This window comes from Phaseolus vulgaris, chromosome 8 (assembly GCF_000499845.2).
Source record: "Phaseolus vulgaris cultivar G19833 chromosome 8, P. vulgaris v2.0, whole genome shotgun sequence".
Lineage (NCBI taxonomy): Eukaryota > Viridiplantae > Streptophyta > Magnoliopsida > Fabales > Fabaceae > Phaseolus > Phaseolus vulgaris.
The window spans coordinates 36,896,466-36,912,290 of NC_023752.2; the positions used below are offsets into that span (position 1 = coordinate 36,896,466).

General features: G+C 44.3%; 1 protein-coding gene across 1 annotated transcript; it reads left to right on the forward strand.

The window, feature by feature from the left end:
* The first annotated feature begins 714 nt into the window (after positions 1 to 714).
* Positions 715 to 13,194, forward strand: LOC137825041 (uncharacterized). The gene is made up of 2 exons (XM_068630715.1): positions 715 to 1,169; positions 13,149 to 13,194. The coding sequence occupies exons 1-2, from the start codon at positions 715 to 717 to the stop codon at positions 13,192 to 13,194; spliced, it is 501 nt and encodes a 166-aa protein (XP_068486816.1).
* Positions 13,195 to 15,825: the final 2,631 nt, after the last annotated feature.

A 15,825-nucleotide genomic window follows, 5' to 3' on the forward strand; every position in this document is an offset into this window, starting at 1 on the left:
TTTGACTAAAATTGGTTCATCCAAATGAGTTTGGGATTTGGTACTAGTTTTTGGTGAGTTCTTGTCTTAGAACAATGATCCAACTCTAAGAAAAGTGCCTTTATAATGTCCAACTCAAGGTGATTCCTAAGAAGGTCAAGAACCTTTCTCTATATGGCTAGTGGAATCACATCACCGCCAGTCCAAGCAGTGCCTTTGGCGGCTGCATTCCCTGCGGTTGAGGCTACTGAGCCCAACTTCATGGAGAACCCTCCGAGCGCCTCCACGCCATTCATATCCGCTGGAGAGGGTCCTCCTTCAACTGCTTCAAACGCCGAAGCCGCGCCAGGTGGGGATGAAGGTGCTCACAACTCGCTCATCATCATCACTGAGTCCCCCACGTCACCACCGCGCCAAGAAGCTCCAATTCAACAACCAATCCAAGAGGGCGGTGGTGAGAGCCAGCACCAGGCTCCTTCAGCGCCTCCACCAACAGCGGTTGCCAACCTTCCCCTTGCGGTTAAAGGGATGTGGGAACCCTTCACAGCCAAACTCAGAATGATGGCAGAGGACCTCCCCTCCATCATATCAAAAGCTGTGGAGAGTTCCAGCAAGAAACTTCAGGACGACATCTCCGTGCTCCAAGAGGAGAATCGCCTAATAAGGATCGAGGCGGAGAAGTTGTCCTGCAACCTTATGCTGGCAGAGATCGACCATTCGCGAGTGGAGGACGCCATGAGCACTGAACTGAGGGTGGCGCGTAAAGAGGCCACCGATTTGCGCCATAAGGTGCACCTCCTAGCTCAAGAGAAAATTGAGCTGGAGAGCAAACTGGTCCCCTACCGTCTCAAGGTGGCTGACCTGGAAGCGTCGATCAAAGCAGATGCTGCCAAGGTAGAAAGCCTTGAGAAGAGGTCAGTAGATCGGGAAGTCTTCTTGGGGAAAGTTGAAAAAGAGAGAGATGACACCATGGCTAAGCTTGCCGAGGCCAAAGTGGAAAATGAGAAGATCGCCGCAGAGCTGGCCCAGGCGCAGGCGGAAAACAAGAAGGTTACTGAAGACCTCCATCAAGCTCGTGAGACAACTGAATATCTAAAGAAACGAGCTAATGAGTTAGAGCAGCAGACCGAGGGGCTCAAGAAGCAAACTGAAGAGCTCGAGCTGAGCTCCGCCCAAATCCTCGCTGTTGGGTTTGACGCCGCCCTGGAGCAATTTGCCTGCCAGTATCCTGATCTGGACCTCTCCATGGTGTCGCTAAACAATGAAGTGGTGGATGGGAAGATTGTTCCTTCTGAAGACTAGCTGCTTCCCTCCATCCCTTATTCCTCTGTTTCTCTCTTACACACACTTACTTGTAATAATTTTTCCCTTTTTGGTACATGTATTTTGAACTGATGCCACTGTGTTATGAAATTTCCTGCTTCTTTATATAATCTCCCTGTTAGCTTTATTTCTTCTTGTATGAACCTCTTAAACGAAATTGACTTAGCAACTCTGCGAGCGCAACTGTTTACTAACTGCTTCAAACTATCAACTTTTGAACGATAGCCTTCTAACAACTTGTGAACTTTAAGGTAATGAACCTCAGTGCGAAACCACTTTCCAAACAACGAGTTTCACCCCAACTAAAAGTTTAAGACATAGCTCACCTGATCTGCCCTATCAAAACGGGCCTTAACTCTTGCCATTGCTTGAATTTCTTCTGATCGCCAAAGAGTCTTGGCGATACCAGCTCCCTCTTGCCTTCATAACTTGGCCATCGTTCCCTTATCTGGGGGTAGAGGCGCCTTTCGGATCCTTCTCTACCTTCCCTGACTTTCAGAACAGCAAGCCAGATAGCTAAGTGCTCTCTTCGAACCTACCTTAGCTATCCTTCAAACTTCTTCCACCCTCCACACCATACCTGAACTCGTTCGAGACGAGAAGGATTTTATCTTGCCTGAACTCGCTCGACGGCGAGAAGGTCTTTAACTCGCCTGAACTCGCTCATCGGCGAGAAGATCTTTAACTCGCCTGAACTCGCTCATCGGCGAGAAGGTCTTTAACTCGCCTGAACTCGCTCATCGGCGAGAAGGTCTTTAATTCGTGCCTCTACATTGCCCCAGGGGCTACATCTTCTCTCCCCTGGAAACACTGAGGACTTTTCACTGGTGCCTCTACATTGCCCCAGAGGCTACATCTTCTCTCCCCTGGAAGCACTGAGGTCTTTTTGCTGGTGCCTCTACATTGCCCCAGAGGCTACAGCTTCTCTCCTCTGGAAGCACTGAGGACTTTTTACTCTTTCTCGCCTGCACTCGCTCGATGGCGAGGAGGTCTTTATCTCTTTCTCGCCTCAGGACGCGCGAGGGCGTTGAGGTCTTTTAGACATTGCCGGTGCCTCCGATCGCCGAAAGACGATAAGGACTTTTAACTTTAACTGATGCCGCCAATCGCCGAAAAACGATGCGGACTTAGAAACTTTTTAGAAAGCATGCAACATAACTTCAAAACTTGCCTTAAATCACATTCGAGTGACAAGGTTTTTTCTTCAAAACTTTCGCAATAACGACAAGCATGCAATCTAAAACAACTTTAAACTTCGAAAACTCTTCTTTATTGGGTGGCCTCATTAAAAACCCTCTTTAGGGAAAAAAGAGTGCCCCCTTCAAACTGTTTTAACAGAAAGCTTGCAAACTCTTCGTGTTTGTTTTTACTTACAAAGCTTTTAACTATAATATAACTTGAGGTGCGTGGCGTTCCAAGTGCGAGGAATCGCCCCTCCTTCCAACAATTCTAAGCGGTAGGCGCCGTTCCCGAGCGCCTCGGTTATCCTGAACGGTCCCGTCCACTTAGGCGACAACTTGTTCTCCATCTCGTACTGGTGGGCCTTCCTCATCACAAGGTCGCCTTCTTTAAACTGCCTTGGCATCACCTTCGAGTTATACTTTCGTTCAATCCTTCTTTTCACTGCCTCAGCCTTTACTCTCGCCTCCTCCCTGACCTCATCCAGCAAATCCAGATTCAGCCTTCTTTCCTCATTCGAGTCTTCCGCTACAAAGTTCTGGAATCTCGGCGAGCTCTCCTGGATTTCCACTGGAATCATTGCGTCGCATCCATAGATCAGGCTAAACGGGGTCTCATGGGTTCCTGACTGCTCGGTGGTGTGGTACGCCCAGACTATACGGGGTACTTCCTCAGCCCAACTTCCTTTGGCTTTCTCTAGCCTTCTCTTCAAACCTCTCAGCAATACTCGATTGGCTGACTCTACTTGGCCATTCGTCTGAGGGTGCTCGACGGACGCAAATACTTGTTCAATTCCCACCCCTTCGCACAGCTTTTTCAACAGGTGACTTGCAAACTGAGTTCCGTTATCTGACACCAGGCGCTTGGGCACACCAAACCGGCACACGATGTTCTTCCACACAAAGCTCTCGATCTTGTGTGCGGTGATCTGGGCCACTGGTTCCGCTTCAATCCACTTGGTGAAATATTCAATTGCCACCACCAAGTACTTCATCTGTCTGATCGCCAATGAGAAAGGTCCCAGAATGTCGATCCCCCACGTATGAAACGGCAAAGGGCTGTAAATCGACTTCAATTCCTCGGGAGGCGCTTTGTGCCAATCGGCGTGCTGTTGGCATTGCTTGCAACACTGTGCGTACTTCTTGCAATCCTCCCTCATTGTTGGCCAGTAGTAACCTGCACAGAGTGTTCTTGCGGCCAGAGCTCGACCCCCGACGTGGCTTCCGCAAATCCCTTCATGGAGCTCGGCCATGATTCTTGTACATTTCTCTCCGTGCACACATTCTAGGAGTGGGTGTGTGAACCCAAACCTATACAACTCACCATCGATCATCGTGAACTTGCTGGAGTTCTTCTTTATCTTCCTAGCTTCCGTCGGGTCCAGCGGGAGAAGACCATCCGCCAGGCATCGCTTGTACTGTTACCCAGGTGTCTGGCTCATGGGTAGTGCAGACCTGCGCCACGCTGACCTTCTCCTCCTGACACACTCTTATTCTCGGCGATCTCAAGGTCTCCTGAGTTAAAGACCTGTGGCTCCTCGCCGCTTTCTCCGTCGACTTGCTTATCTGAAGAACCAGGTGATCTGCCACAAATGCCCTAGGCGCCTTCAAAGTTTCTTGGATCACCGTCCTCTGCCTACCCCCCTTGCCTGAGCTGGCGAGCTTAGCTAGCAAGTCAGCTCGGGCATTCTGCTCTCTGGGCACATGGACCACTTCGAAGGAGACAAAGGAACTCTTCAATTCCCGCAGATACTTCAGGTAAGCCGCCATTTGTGGATCCTTGGCCTGGAACTCGCCTGTTACTTGTCCCGTGACCAACAGCGAGTCACTCTTAGCCATTAACACCCTAGCTCCCATCTCCTTGGACAGCAAGATACCGACGATCAGCGCCTCATATTCTGCTTGATTGTTGCTGGCTTTGAAGGCAAACCTCAGGGATTGCTCAATCAGCACGCCGTTGGGCCCTTCCAAGATGACTCCAGCACTGCTACCCTGCTGGTTCGACGATCCATCCACCGAAAGCACCCAACGAAAATGATCCCCCTCAACTCGTGTTGCTTCCGACGAGAGCTCGACCACGAAGTCTGCGAAAATCTGCCCCTTGATCGGGCCTCGGGGCTCATACTTGATATCAAACTCCGACAGCTCCACCGCCCACTTCACCATCCTCCCGGCTACATCGGGCTTCTTCAGAACCTTCTGGATGGGCAAGTCGGTCATCACCAGTATCGTGAAACTGTGGAAATAGTGGCACAACCTTCTCGCCAAAAAAACCACTGCCAGTGCAGCTTTCTCCAAGGCCTGATATCTCACTTCCGGACCTTGCAGCACCTTGCAGCACCGCACTCACCGCCCTCTCAGTCACAACAAAATACAACCTGAGAGGGGTCCCCACCAGCGGTTTGCACAAAACCGGCGGGCTCGCCAAATACTCTTTAAGCTTGACGAAGGCCTCTTCACACTCCTTCGTCCAGGCAAACTTATTGTTTCGCCTTAAACACTGAAAATACGGATGGCCCTTCTCCTCGCTGGCTGACACGAAACAAGACAGGGCGGCCATCCGACCTGTAAGTTGCTGCACTTCCTACACGGTAGCCAGGCTCCTCATCGCCAAAATGGCAGCACACTTATCAGGATTGGCTTCTATTCCTCTTTCAGTCAAGAGAAATCCCAAGAACTTCCCCGCCTCCACGCCAAAGATGCACTTCTCGGGATTCAGCTTTAACCTGAACTTGGCGATCGTGGTGAACAACTCCTCCAAGTCCGCAACGTGCTTGCTCTTCTCTGGCGAGGTCACGACCATGTCATCCACGTACGCTTGCACATTCCTTCCCAGCATTGGTGCAAGTACCCGATCCATCAACCTCTGGTACATGGCCCCCGCGTTCTTCAGCCCAAATGGCATCACCTTGTAGCAGTAGCACGATCTCTCGGTCATGAAGGCAGTCTTCTCTTCATCCATGGGATGCATCTTTATCTGGTTATACCCCGAGAAGGCATCCAGGAAACTCAGCAACTTACACCCTGCAGCACTGTCCACCAGGGCGTCTATGCTTGGCAAAGGATACGAATCCTTTGGGAAAGCCTTGTTCAGATCGGTGAAGTCGACGCACATGCGCCATTTCCCATTGCTCTTGTTCACCAGCACGACATTAGCTAGCCATTCAGGGTACTGGACTTCCCTGATATGGCCTGCAGCGAGGAGCTTCTGGGTTTCATCCCTGATCGTCTGCCTTCTTTCCTCGTTGAATTTCCTTCTTCTCTGTCGCACTGGCCTGACCTGGTTGTCCATTGCTAGATGATGGCACAAGAAGTCGGGGTCAATTCCCGGCATGTCTGAAGCAGACCATGCGAAAGCATCCAGATGCCGCTCTATCACCTTGGCAATCTGGTCTTGGAGCTCAGCCTCCAAGGATCTTCCCAACTTGAAGACCTTTCCCCCGATCTCCTTTTCGAGCCATTCCTCGACGGGTTTGGGTCTAGCTTCCCTCGCGATCACCGCCCTGGCGATTCCCAGCTCCCTCGCTTCCTCTGGGCGGTTCCTCGTCTCTTCTTCCCCCCGGCGGCCACCTCCATCGCTGCACCAACAACCCGCCACTCTGTTGGCTTGGGCCTCACACCGGGAGGCGGCATCGTCGTGATGTAACTCACTGACCTCTTGTTCTTCAGGCTATTCTCATAGCACTTCTTCGCTTCTTTTTGGTCAGATTTGATGGTGATCACCACCCCTTCCATCGATGGCAACTTCACCTTCATGTGCCTGGTCGAAGGCACAACTCCTATCCTGTTGAGTGTTGGTCTTCCCAACAGAATGTTATATGCTGAGGGAGCGTTCACGACGAGGTACTTGATTTTTTCCGTTCTCGAGCCCGCCTCATCCGTGAAAGTAGTTCTCAACTCTATATACCCCCTGACCTCCACCTGATCGCCAGTGAAACCATACAAACACCCTCCATAGGGCCTCATCTGGTCAAGGGGCAACTGCAACTGTATGAAAGTCGGCCAGAACATTACATCTGCCGAGCTTCCTTGGTCCACCAGTACTCTGTGGACCTTCCTTCCCGCCGTAACAAGCGAGATGACTGTTGGATCGTTGTCATGAGGCACAACGTCCCTGAGATCTTCCCTTGTGAACGTGATGTCCACGTCAGGTGAGTGGTCCTCAAACATATCCATCGTCATCACAGACCTCGCATACTTCTTCCTCTGTGACGCGGTGCATCCACCACCCGAGAAACCTCCTGCAATGGTGTGGATCTCTCCGTGGGTAGGCATCTCGTGCTGCTGAGCCTCACCCCCTGCTGGCTGGGAGCTCGACGCGCCCCCCGTCCTTCTATCCAGCAAGTAATCATTTAGGAACCCGCTCTTGACCAGGTCGTCGAGCTGGTATCCTAAAGCCAAACATGAGTCCACGGTGTGGCCAAAGCCCTGGTGGAACTCGCACCAGGCGTCTGGCTTTGGTCCCAACACCTTATCGCCCACCTTCTCGGGCGCCTTCAGCCTAGCTGATATGTTGGGAATGGCGATCAGGTCCGCCAACCCCATGACAAACTTATGCTTCGGCGGGCGATTGTACTCCCGACGTGCCGGTTGAGGGCGCCTTGGGCCCCTGCCCTTGTTCTTCCTTGGATCATAAGGATGGCGAGTCCTCTAATCCCTCTTGGCCGCCGCTGTCTCCAGCACCCTCTGTGGCTGGATCCTGGTCTGGGCGCGTGGCCTAGCGGGGGCCACGCTTCCCCTCTTCTCGGCGACCTCACTTTCGTCGGCGATGTGGGCCACCGCAAGTCGCCTAACCTCAGCAAACGTGGCGGGGTGAGCCATGATCAACGCCTCGCAGAAGGGTCCCGGCAGCACGCCCTTCTTGAATGCGTAGACCAGCATCTCTTCGTCCTTGGCCGGCGAGCGGACCATCTGCGCCCCAAAACGATTCAAGTAGTCCCCGAGGGACTCTCCCTGGTACTGCCTTATGTCGAACAGATCATAAGACACCCTAGGCGGCGCCTTGTTCACTATGTACTGCTCGACGAAGATCTTCGAAAACTATTGGAAATTGGTTATGTGACCTGTAGGCAAGCTCACAAACCATTCCAGCGCCGTCCCCTGGAGTGTGCTCACAAACATCTTGCAATATACAGCATCCGATCCTCCTGACAGCATCATCTGCGTATGGAACGTGGTGAGATGTGCCTCTGGATCCTCCACGCCGGTAAAAACAGCCTTCACAGGTACCACACTCGCAGGGATAGGCGTGTCTGTAATCGCCTGAGCGAAAGGCATGGGGAAAACGCGAGGCGGCGTTGACGGCGCGACCTCTTCAGCGACTGGGCGCCCTCGCTGCTCCTGAAGAGCTTGGCGCAATTCCTCAGTCACTCTGCTAAGCTCTTCATTCCTGGCCTGAGAGGCGACCAGGTCCTCGTGCATTTTTGCCTGCTCTATGCGCGAGGCTTCCACATTCGCCTGCAGCGAACGCATGATTTCCACCATCTGCGCCATAGTCATGGCGCCTTCAGCAGCAATGGGCGCAACTGGACTTGAACGGTTGCTTCTCATCTTTCTCATGAAAACTTGACAAATCACAAAGAGCGATGAACAACACCTTCTTCAGCGACGATCGATTCATCGATCAATCGGTCAGAACTTCGCAAACTCCAAAGAGCTTCAAGAACACAACCTCAACAGCAAACCTTCACAGAAACTCACGACTCCACCACAAACCACCGCTTCTTCCACGAAAATCCAAACGAGCGGCGAAACTTAGATCTCACCGATTAAAACTTGCGTAAGCAGCGAAAAACCTCTCCTCACCGAACAAGAACTCAAACGAACGGTGGAAAACACGAAACTACCGAACAAAGCTTAGATGAACGGCGGAAAATGGTTGCACCAGCACACAACCACACAGAAACTGCAGAAACTTCCAAGAACTTATGCTGTGGATGGGAACAGGTTTTACACGGCCCCACGGTGGGCGCCTGATGATCCTGCCTGTTGACCGGGATGCAAGAACTTTGCCTCGTCAAACCTGGATCGACTTCTGCGCCGTGTTAGCCTCCGTCCTTCACCGCGATTCACCTCAAGAACCTGCAAAAGACAGAACGGCGCCGCTGCGGCCGATCACGCTCCGACGCCCAAGTCAGCGACTGAACCACCAAATACTAAGAGAAAACTCAAGAACTCTAAGGAACCGTGCAAAATTCTCTCTCAGCGTACTCAAGACTTGCAAGCGCAAAGAAACAATCTAAACGTGCGTACCTCAGAAGTTCGTTAGAATCTCTTATATACCTGTGCACTTTCTCTCTCCTGACAGTTACACATCTGGACACGTGGCTCGCATCCAGCTGTACACGTGTCACCATCTGGAGCATCCTTGACTTGGGCGCCACTTCTTACTCTTCAGGCTTTTGGCTAAGTTACTTGTTCATGACACAACTCAGTGCATAGCTGCCTTGGAGTGTGATCTCTTCTGATTGGCGAGTTCGGGTGCCTTCGTACACACCGTCCCTGTGCCTCGCCTGCCGCCTTCATGATCTGCTTTACTTGCTTCACCGTGTATGTTCAGGTAAACTGTCTCCTGACCTAATCCTCTGGCCAGCTAGGAAATGACTATCTGATTTCATCTTCGGCGATGTCCTTGTTTCGGCGATCTCTGGCCACCACGTGGTCACGGGTTCACATCTGGCAACTTCATCTCAAACCCGGTGACCGCCGGTTTGGGTTTGTTAGAGATCGGGGCACGCCAACTTAATAACTGGCGACCACACGAGCCCCCCGACTTCCTTCCCTTCTGCCAGCCATGGGCCCTGCTCAACACGCCTACATAATAGCTCGATGCCACGTCATCACTTCTGACTATCAGGACGGTACACTAGGGATGGCTAAGAAAAGAGGATGGTGAGCCACTATTTCCCTTTGAAGCTCATGCCTAGACACAAGAAGTGTAGGCTTAGAACTCTTATCTTTTTTATCTTTTTTATCTTTTTTATCTTTTTCACTCTCCCTCTTTTTTTTCATGATGATTTGGTCCTCATGGACTTCTCTTGGAGAGAGAAATTTTAAAGTAACCTTGTGACCATGGAAATGAAAAGAAAGTTTGTTGGTAAAGCCATGATGAAAAACTTTTCTATCAAATTGCCAAGGCCTTCCCAAAAGAACATGTGTAGCTTCCATGGGCACAACATCACATAATACCTCATCTTTGTATTTTCCAATAGAGAAATGGATGAGGACTTGTTTATTCACAACAATTTCTCCTACTTCACTAAGCCATTGCAATTTGTAGGGCTTTGTATGAGAGATAGTAGGCAATCCAAGTTTATCTACTACTCTTGTACTAGCCACATTAGCACAACTACCCCCATCCACTATCAAAGAACAAATGTTGTTTTGAATAAGACATCTTGTATGGAAAATATTTTCCCTTTGACTTTCATCAAAAGGTTGTGAAACTTGTCCAAGAAGTCTTCTCACAACTAACAAATATCCTTCAAGTGGACTCTCACTCTCATTCTCACTAGACGCCCTAGATGGTGAAGAATGCCTAGGTGAATCCGAATCATGCTCACTCATAACAATGCCATTATGCACAAACATATTCCTTTTAGAAGGACAATTAGCCGCAATGTGACCATAACCCATACACTTAAAGCATTTCTTACTAGACGATCTAGTTGGGGATTTAGGCCTAGAAGTAGATGGCTTAGGTTCCTTGGGTTTGAAAGAAGAATCTTTAGAAGGAAATTTTGAAAAAGACTTTTTGTTCCTCCAAGAATTGTTGTACTAACCATTATTGGGAGCATTTTTGAAAGATTTTTTCTTAGCAAGTTGGGCTTCCACCTTCATTGCAAGATGAACTAAAGAACCCAATGATGAATACTCTTGTAACTCAACAACATCTTGAATATCCTTCCTTCGACCACTCACAAACCTAGCAATCATAGCTTCCTCACTTTCTTCTAATTCAACTTTAAGCAAAAGCGTTTCTAACTCTTTGTAATATTCATCTACATTTAGCGTGCCTTGTTGAAACCGTTGGAGTCTCAACATGAGGTCTTTCCTAAAATGTGGGGGCACAAACCTAGCACGCATTTGATCCTTTAAAGATTTCCAAGAGTCCACGGGAGGACCCTTGTGATAGATAATGTCCTTTACAATACCATGCCACCATTTCATGGCATAATCACTAAACTCTAAGGTGGCTAGCTTAAGCTTGTGCTCATCTTGGATCTTATGGATCTCAAATATTTGTTCACACTTAGCCTCCCAATCTAAATACAAATTAGGATCACTAGATCCATTAAAACAAGGAAGCTTGACCGAAGGTAGCCTAGCCTTTGCATCTTGGTAGTGTCCAACTCCACGGTGATGTCTCTCCCCTTGATTGTGATGTCTATGTCCATGGAATTGAGGTGGAGTTTGCCTTCTCCTATGGTCCTCCTCACGGCCAAAGTCATTTGAAGAACCTCTTGAAGAAGGTCTATGTGAATGATGCCCACCATTGATAGAGTGAGATGGCCTAGCTTGTTGCACCTCCACCTTTTGCAATTTTTCTTCCAAACGCCTAATGGTGCGTTAAGCTTCATGCAATTCACCAAGGACTGAAGCTTTGGAAGGAGAGTGTTGCTTGTAAGATTCACCACTTGAATAGCCGCCATTTGCAAATGAAAACAGCAAACACAAAAACAGCAAACAAGTTAAGAAACAAAGTTAGCAAAAAATGTATTTGGCAACCAAATTGCCAAAGTGAATTTGGCCAGAAAAAGAAGTCACTCTCAAAGAAATAATGTCCCTGCACCAAGCTGATGTTGAGGCCTTATGAATCCTCAATCTCAAAGCCAACCACAACAAAACCAATGAAGCAATAAAGACAATCAAGAAAAAAGGTATAAGCAAGGAAAGGCTATAACAAAAGGAATACTAGATGTATGACAAACTCAAAGAGCTACAAGAAAAAAAGGTTTTAGTGGAGGTTATTTAGCGGAGGTTAACATAACCTTAGGAATTGATTTAATTAATGGAGGTTATTTTCTAAAACCTTAACAAAATAATGGAGGTTTTTTAACCTTATTTAAATTCCAAAGGTTTATTATAAAACCTTGGCAAAATGACGGAGGTTTTTTTAACCTTCATTAATTTCCAAAGGTTTATTTTAAAATCTCCGCAAAATAACTGAGGTTTTTTAACCTTCATTAATTTCCATAGGTTTATTTCAAAACCTCCGCAAAATAACGGAGGTTTTTTAACCTTAGTTAATTTTCAAAGGTTTACTTTAAAACCTCTGCAAAATAGTTGAGGCTTTTTAACCTTTGTTAAGTTTCATTAATTTATTCTAAAATCTCATCAAAATAATAGAATTTTTTTAATTTTCATTAAGTTTGAAATGTTTATTGTAAAACATGAATAAAATATTTTAAATTTTCTCAAATTTCAATAAATAAATATAATTAAAATTTTAAAACAAAAATTTAAATTTTTTTTTAATATATTTGATAACTAAATTCTTAAAGTTTTTGAAAGTTTAAGTTTAAACATATAAATTTTTTAAAAAATATTCTTAATTTTAAATATTTATTTAATTAAAATTAATTAATTTTTATTTATTTTATATAAATATTTTTAATAAAAAAAGAAAAATTATCTTTTTTTTAACTTTTCCAAAGATGTATTTTCAAACCTCAGGAAAATTCTCACACTTTTTCCAACTTTTGACTAAAAAACTCATTCTCCTCTTCCACGGTATAACTACTTCTCATCCTCTACCATAGAGCTTCTCCTCCTCCACCACGACAGACCTATTTCTCCTCCTCCACCGGACCTGCTTTTGTTGCTTCACCATGGTAATTGGTTTCTTCTTCCTCTTCTCAGTACATATTCTCTCTCTCACGCCCCTATACGCTCCACCATTGTTCTCTCCGACGAACGCAACACCACCGTCATCACCATCGATTTTGCTCTTGTTTTCATTATCCTTTCTCTTTTTCCATTGTCGATTTCTTCAGTTGGCATTGATTTTCTGAGTTGCTTATTTGAATCAGTTGAAGCATAATCCCTAACGCTTGACCGAAATAAAAATGTTGAGGATTTTGTTAAATCTAGGGTCTAGTAACTTCGGAATAGATTGGAGGCTATTTTGGAATAGATTGGAGGTTCTGGTGGCTTGAAAGAGGGGAGTGCAGGGTTATGGTCCAGGGTGTTATGTAGGCTCCTTTTGATGGTCTTTGTTTGATCTATGGTTAGCTATGTGTACAAGGGTTGCTATAGGTTCATAGTTAAATCAACTCAAAAAAAAAAAAAAGATCCCAACCATTTGTTTTCATTCACTGTTTCTGATCCAGTTTTTCCAGTCATTATGTTTTCACATTTGTTTTCAATTCTGCACTATTTGCTTATTCTGCACTGTGTTTTTAAATAAACATCATAAGTATATGATGGTGGTCCTGAAATTTTGAAAACCTCTAGTAGGTTGCTTGGGCATATCTATGCTTGCGGTCCATGGATGCATAGATTCCAAGATAAAGACAAAGGCTTATTAGAGAAAGGACTAGTTCAAATCAAACTGGTCCTTGAATCTTGTTTTTTGTTGTTTGGTGATCCTGACACTGATATGGCTTTTATTATTGGGACCTATCTTCCTTTGCGTTCTGATAATGCACATTGTCCTGATTCTTGCAGATTATGCACTTTCATTAAAATTGAAAATGTCATGCTTAAATTGTGATACAAATCCCTAAGAGGAGATATTTTGTTGAGTTTAATGAACATGCACTAGTATTATTCGTGTGTAATCGTAAATAGTTTTATGCTTCTGATGAATATATAGTAGTTTATGATTGAATCAAAATGTACTAAGTAGTCTATTCTTTGGTTTATTACCATGTACTCTTCTTTCTTTCCTTAGGCAATTGCTATCTACCTTAGAAAGGGAAAAAAATGATATTTATGAGGAAGGAAGAATTTTATGATTTCCAAACTTGTGTTCTTATAAGATAATGCAATTCATCATATCTTTTTAGTTGGTACGATCAATTCCAATATTTAAACAGATTTTCCGAAAGGTCTCTGAAAGTGACTGCATCAAACAAAAAATAACAATATGCGACTAGTCGTACTTCTACCGTCTTATGTTAGCCAACTAACAAAAGTTTAAAGTCAATTTAGGAAATAAGATAGAAAGCAACACAAGTACAAGTGTACTAAATTGTGAGTACTGGTTTTGGATGTTCTGGTTTTGTTGAGTATGTAGAATGGTTTAATTGGAAGGAGTGTCCAACTCTAGACACTAATGTCACGCTTGTGTAAGTTGCTTGATGACCGATTGGTGGAGTATGGATGTACTCCTCCATGAAATAAATTTTAATTTTATGGAGGAGTTGAAGAAAAAGATTGGTTTAGATTACAACCGTCTGTCCCGGATGTCAATTGTTGAAGAAGGTGCTGTGAAGGTATTCTAGAACAACTTGTCAATGCTTAATCTGGTAAATTTGGTAGGCTACAATTTCTTTCTGCATGTGCTTATCTTTTCCACTCTAAAATATTTTAAGTTATTCAATTTAGCTATCAGATAATGTCTAGTGTAATGTATACTATTTTTATAATAAAGCTTAAGGAATGAGTGAAATCCAGTGGTACTGATATTTTGAATTCTGTCATTGCTACGTACAAAATATTTAAATATCCTTTCCAAAAGGCTTCATAATTCTTACCGATTTACACTTTTCTACATTCTTTGATTTGCTTTATTTCTTCTATAAGAAAACTAGATTAAATTTGAGAAGGATAGTTATTATAAGAAAACGAAGAAACACAAAGTGAACTTATAAGAACTATTGGTGATGGGATTCAACCATTGACTGTGATGGTGCTTTAGATGAGTATGTAATTATGTGCATTTATATGGAATAAGCTTTTAGGAGAGCTGGTGTTTGTACTTTCTTGATGTTTAACCTAAGCAAGACGGTTATTAAGAGCATTATAATGTCTGCATCCTGCATTAGTTTCTGACACTATAAAATTAATGAATGTAAGTTTCAGTCTCGAAAGATATAGTACCCTGTTTATATCATTAATTGTTTTTTTTTGTATCTTCAATATATGTAATATCTGTCCGTGATTGTTTGCATTGAAACATGTAGTTCTTATAATATAATATAGACGCGTTTGTCATGTGATTTTGTTATTTTTTTTTCTGGTGTTGCATAATCTTATTTTCTTGACTGTTTAGGAGGCAATGTGCATGTTTGTGTATATTCTCCCTATGGTTTTGGCATTTGCTTACATTGTCACATTTGTCTTGTTGGTTTTAATTGAGACTTTGATGGTAACTTGCTACTTATGAAAATTGACATGAATTGGTTCTTTTGAATATGGTTTCTGTAGATGGTTTCCTTTTTTGTTTGTGGTCGTCCATCCATATAAACTTATTTCATTTATTTTTCACATTGATGAATAAATTGATATTTCCTTGCTCAAAAGGAAGCTGCACGCAGCAAAAAGGGAAGGTCAAAGCATTCACAGTGGAGGAACTATGGTGATTTAAATGAATATTTCTGGTATGAGTTTATGCTTTAATTTTTCTCTGTATTGACTGTCATGCCTGTCAATTTTTTATTTTTTAACAACATACTTGTAGGTCTGCTGATTGTTTTCGGTTAGGTTGGCCAATGCGTGCTGATGCTGATTTCTTTTGCCTGCCTTCCGAAAACTCATTTTTTGATAAATCTAATGTAAGTATTGAATATTAATTTCTAATTTTCTCTGCGCATGATAACTATAAGCATGTACTTTTCTCTCAATTTTGTAAAAAGAGATTACTTTGTATAGTCATTAACTTTCCTGTTCATTGAAAATAGCTGCAAGGCTTCTTGTTTTATCATTCTCTTTGATTTTTTATATAGGTCTAGATTCTTTTAGATACTTATTGTCATCTTTAGAGATAAAGTAAGAATTCATCGAGAAAGAGAAGTGGAACAGGATATTAATTTAAGTTTTTCTAATTGGGGTGTACTTAATAGTGCTCCCTATTTTTTTTTTAATTTAAGTTTATCCAAGTATTCAATATTTTTGATAAGAGTCTTGAAAAGAAAAATAAAAAATAATGAATTGCTGAATCGTGTAATATTTATCAGAGACCATCAGTGCTTTCAAGATTCAATGTCATCTCTGATTCATCACAGGATACAAATTGATTGTTGGCCAAATCATATTAAATAAATCTTTAATTTGAATCAGGAATAATAAGATTCTTATAAGTAATTTTGATTTTCTATGTTAGCATTAGAAAAGAAAGGTGGCGTTGTTTCTACTATTTTATTATTATCTGTTAACTAGGTAGTCAATTACGGAGCTATCA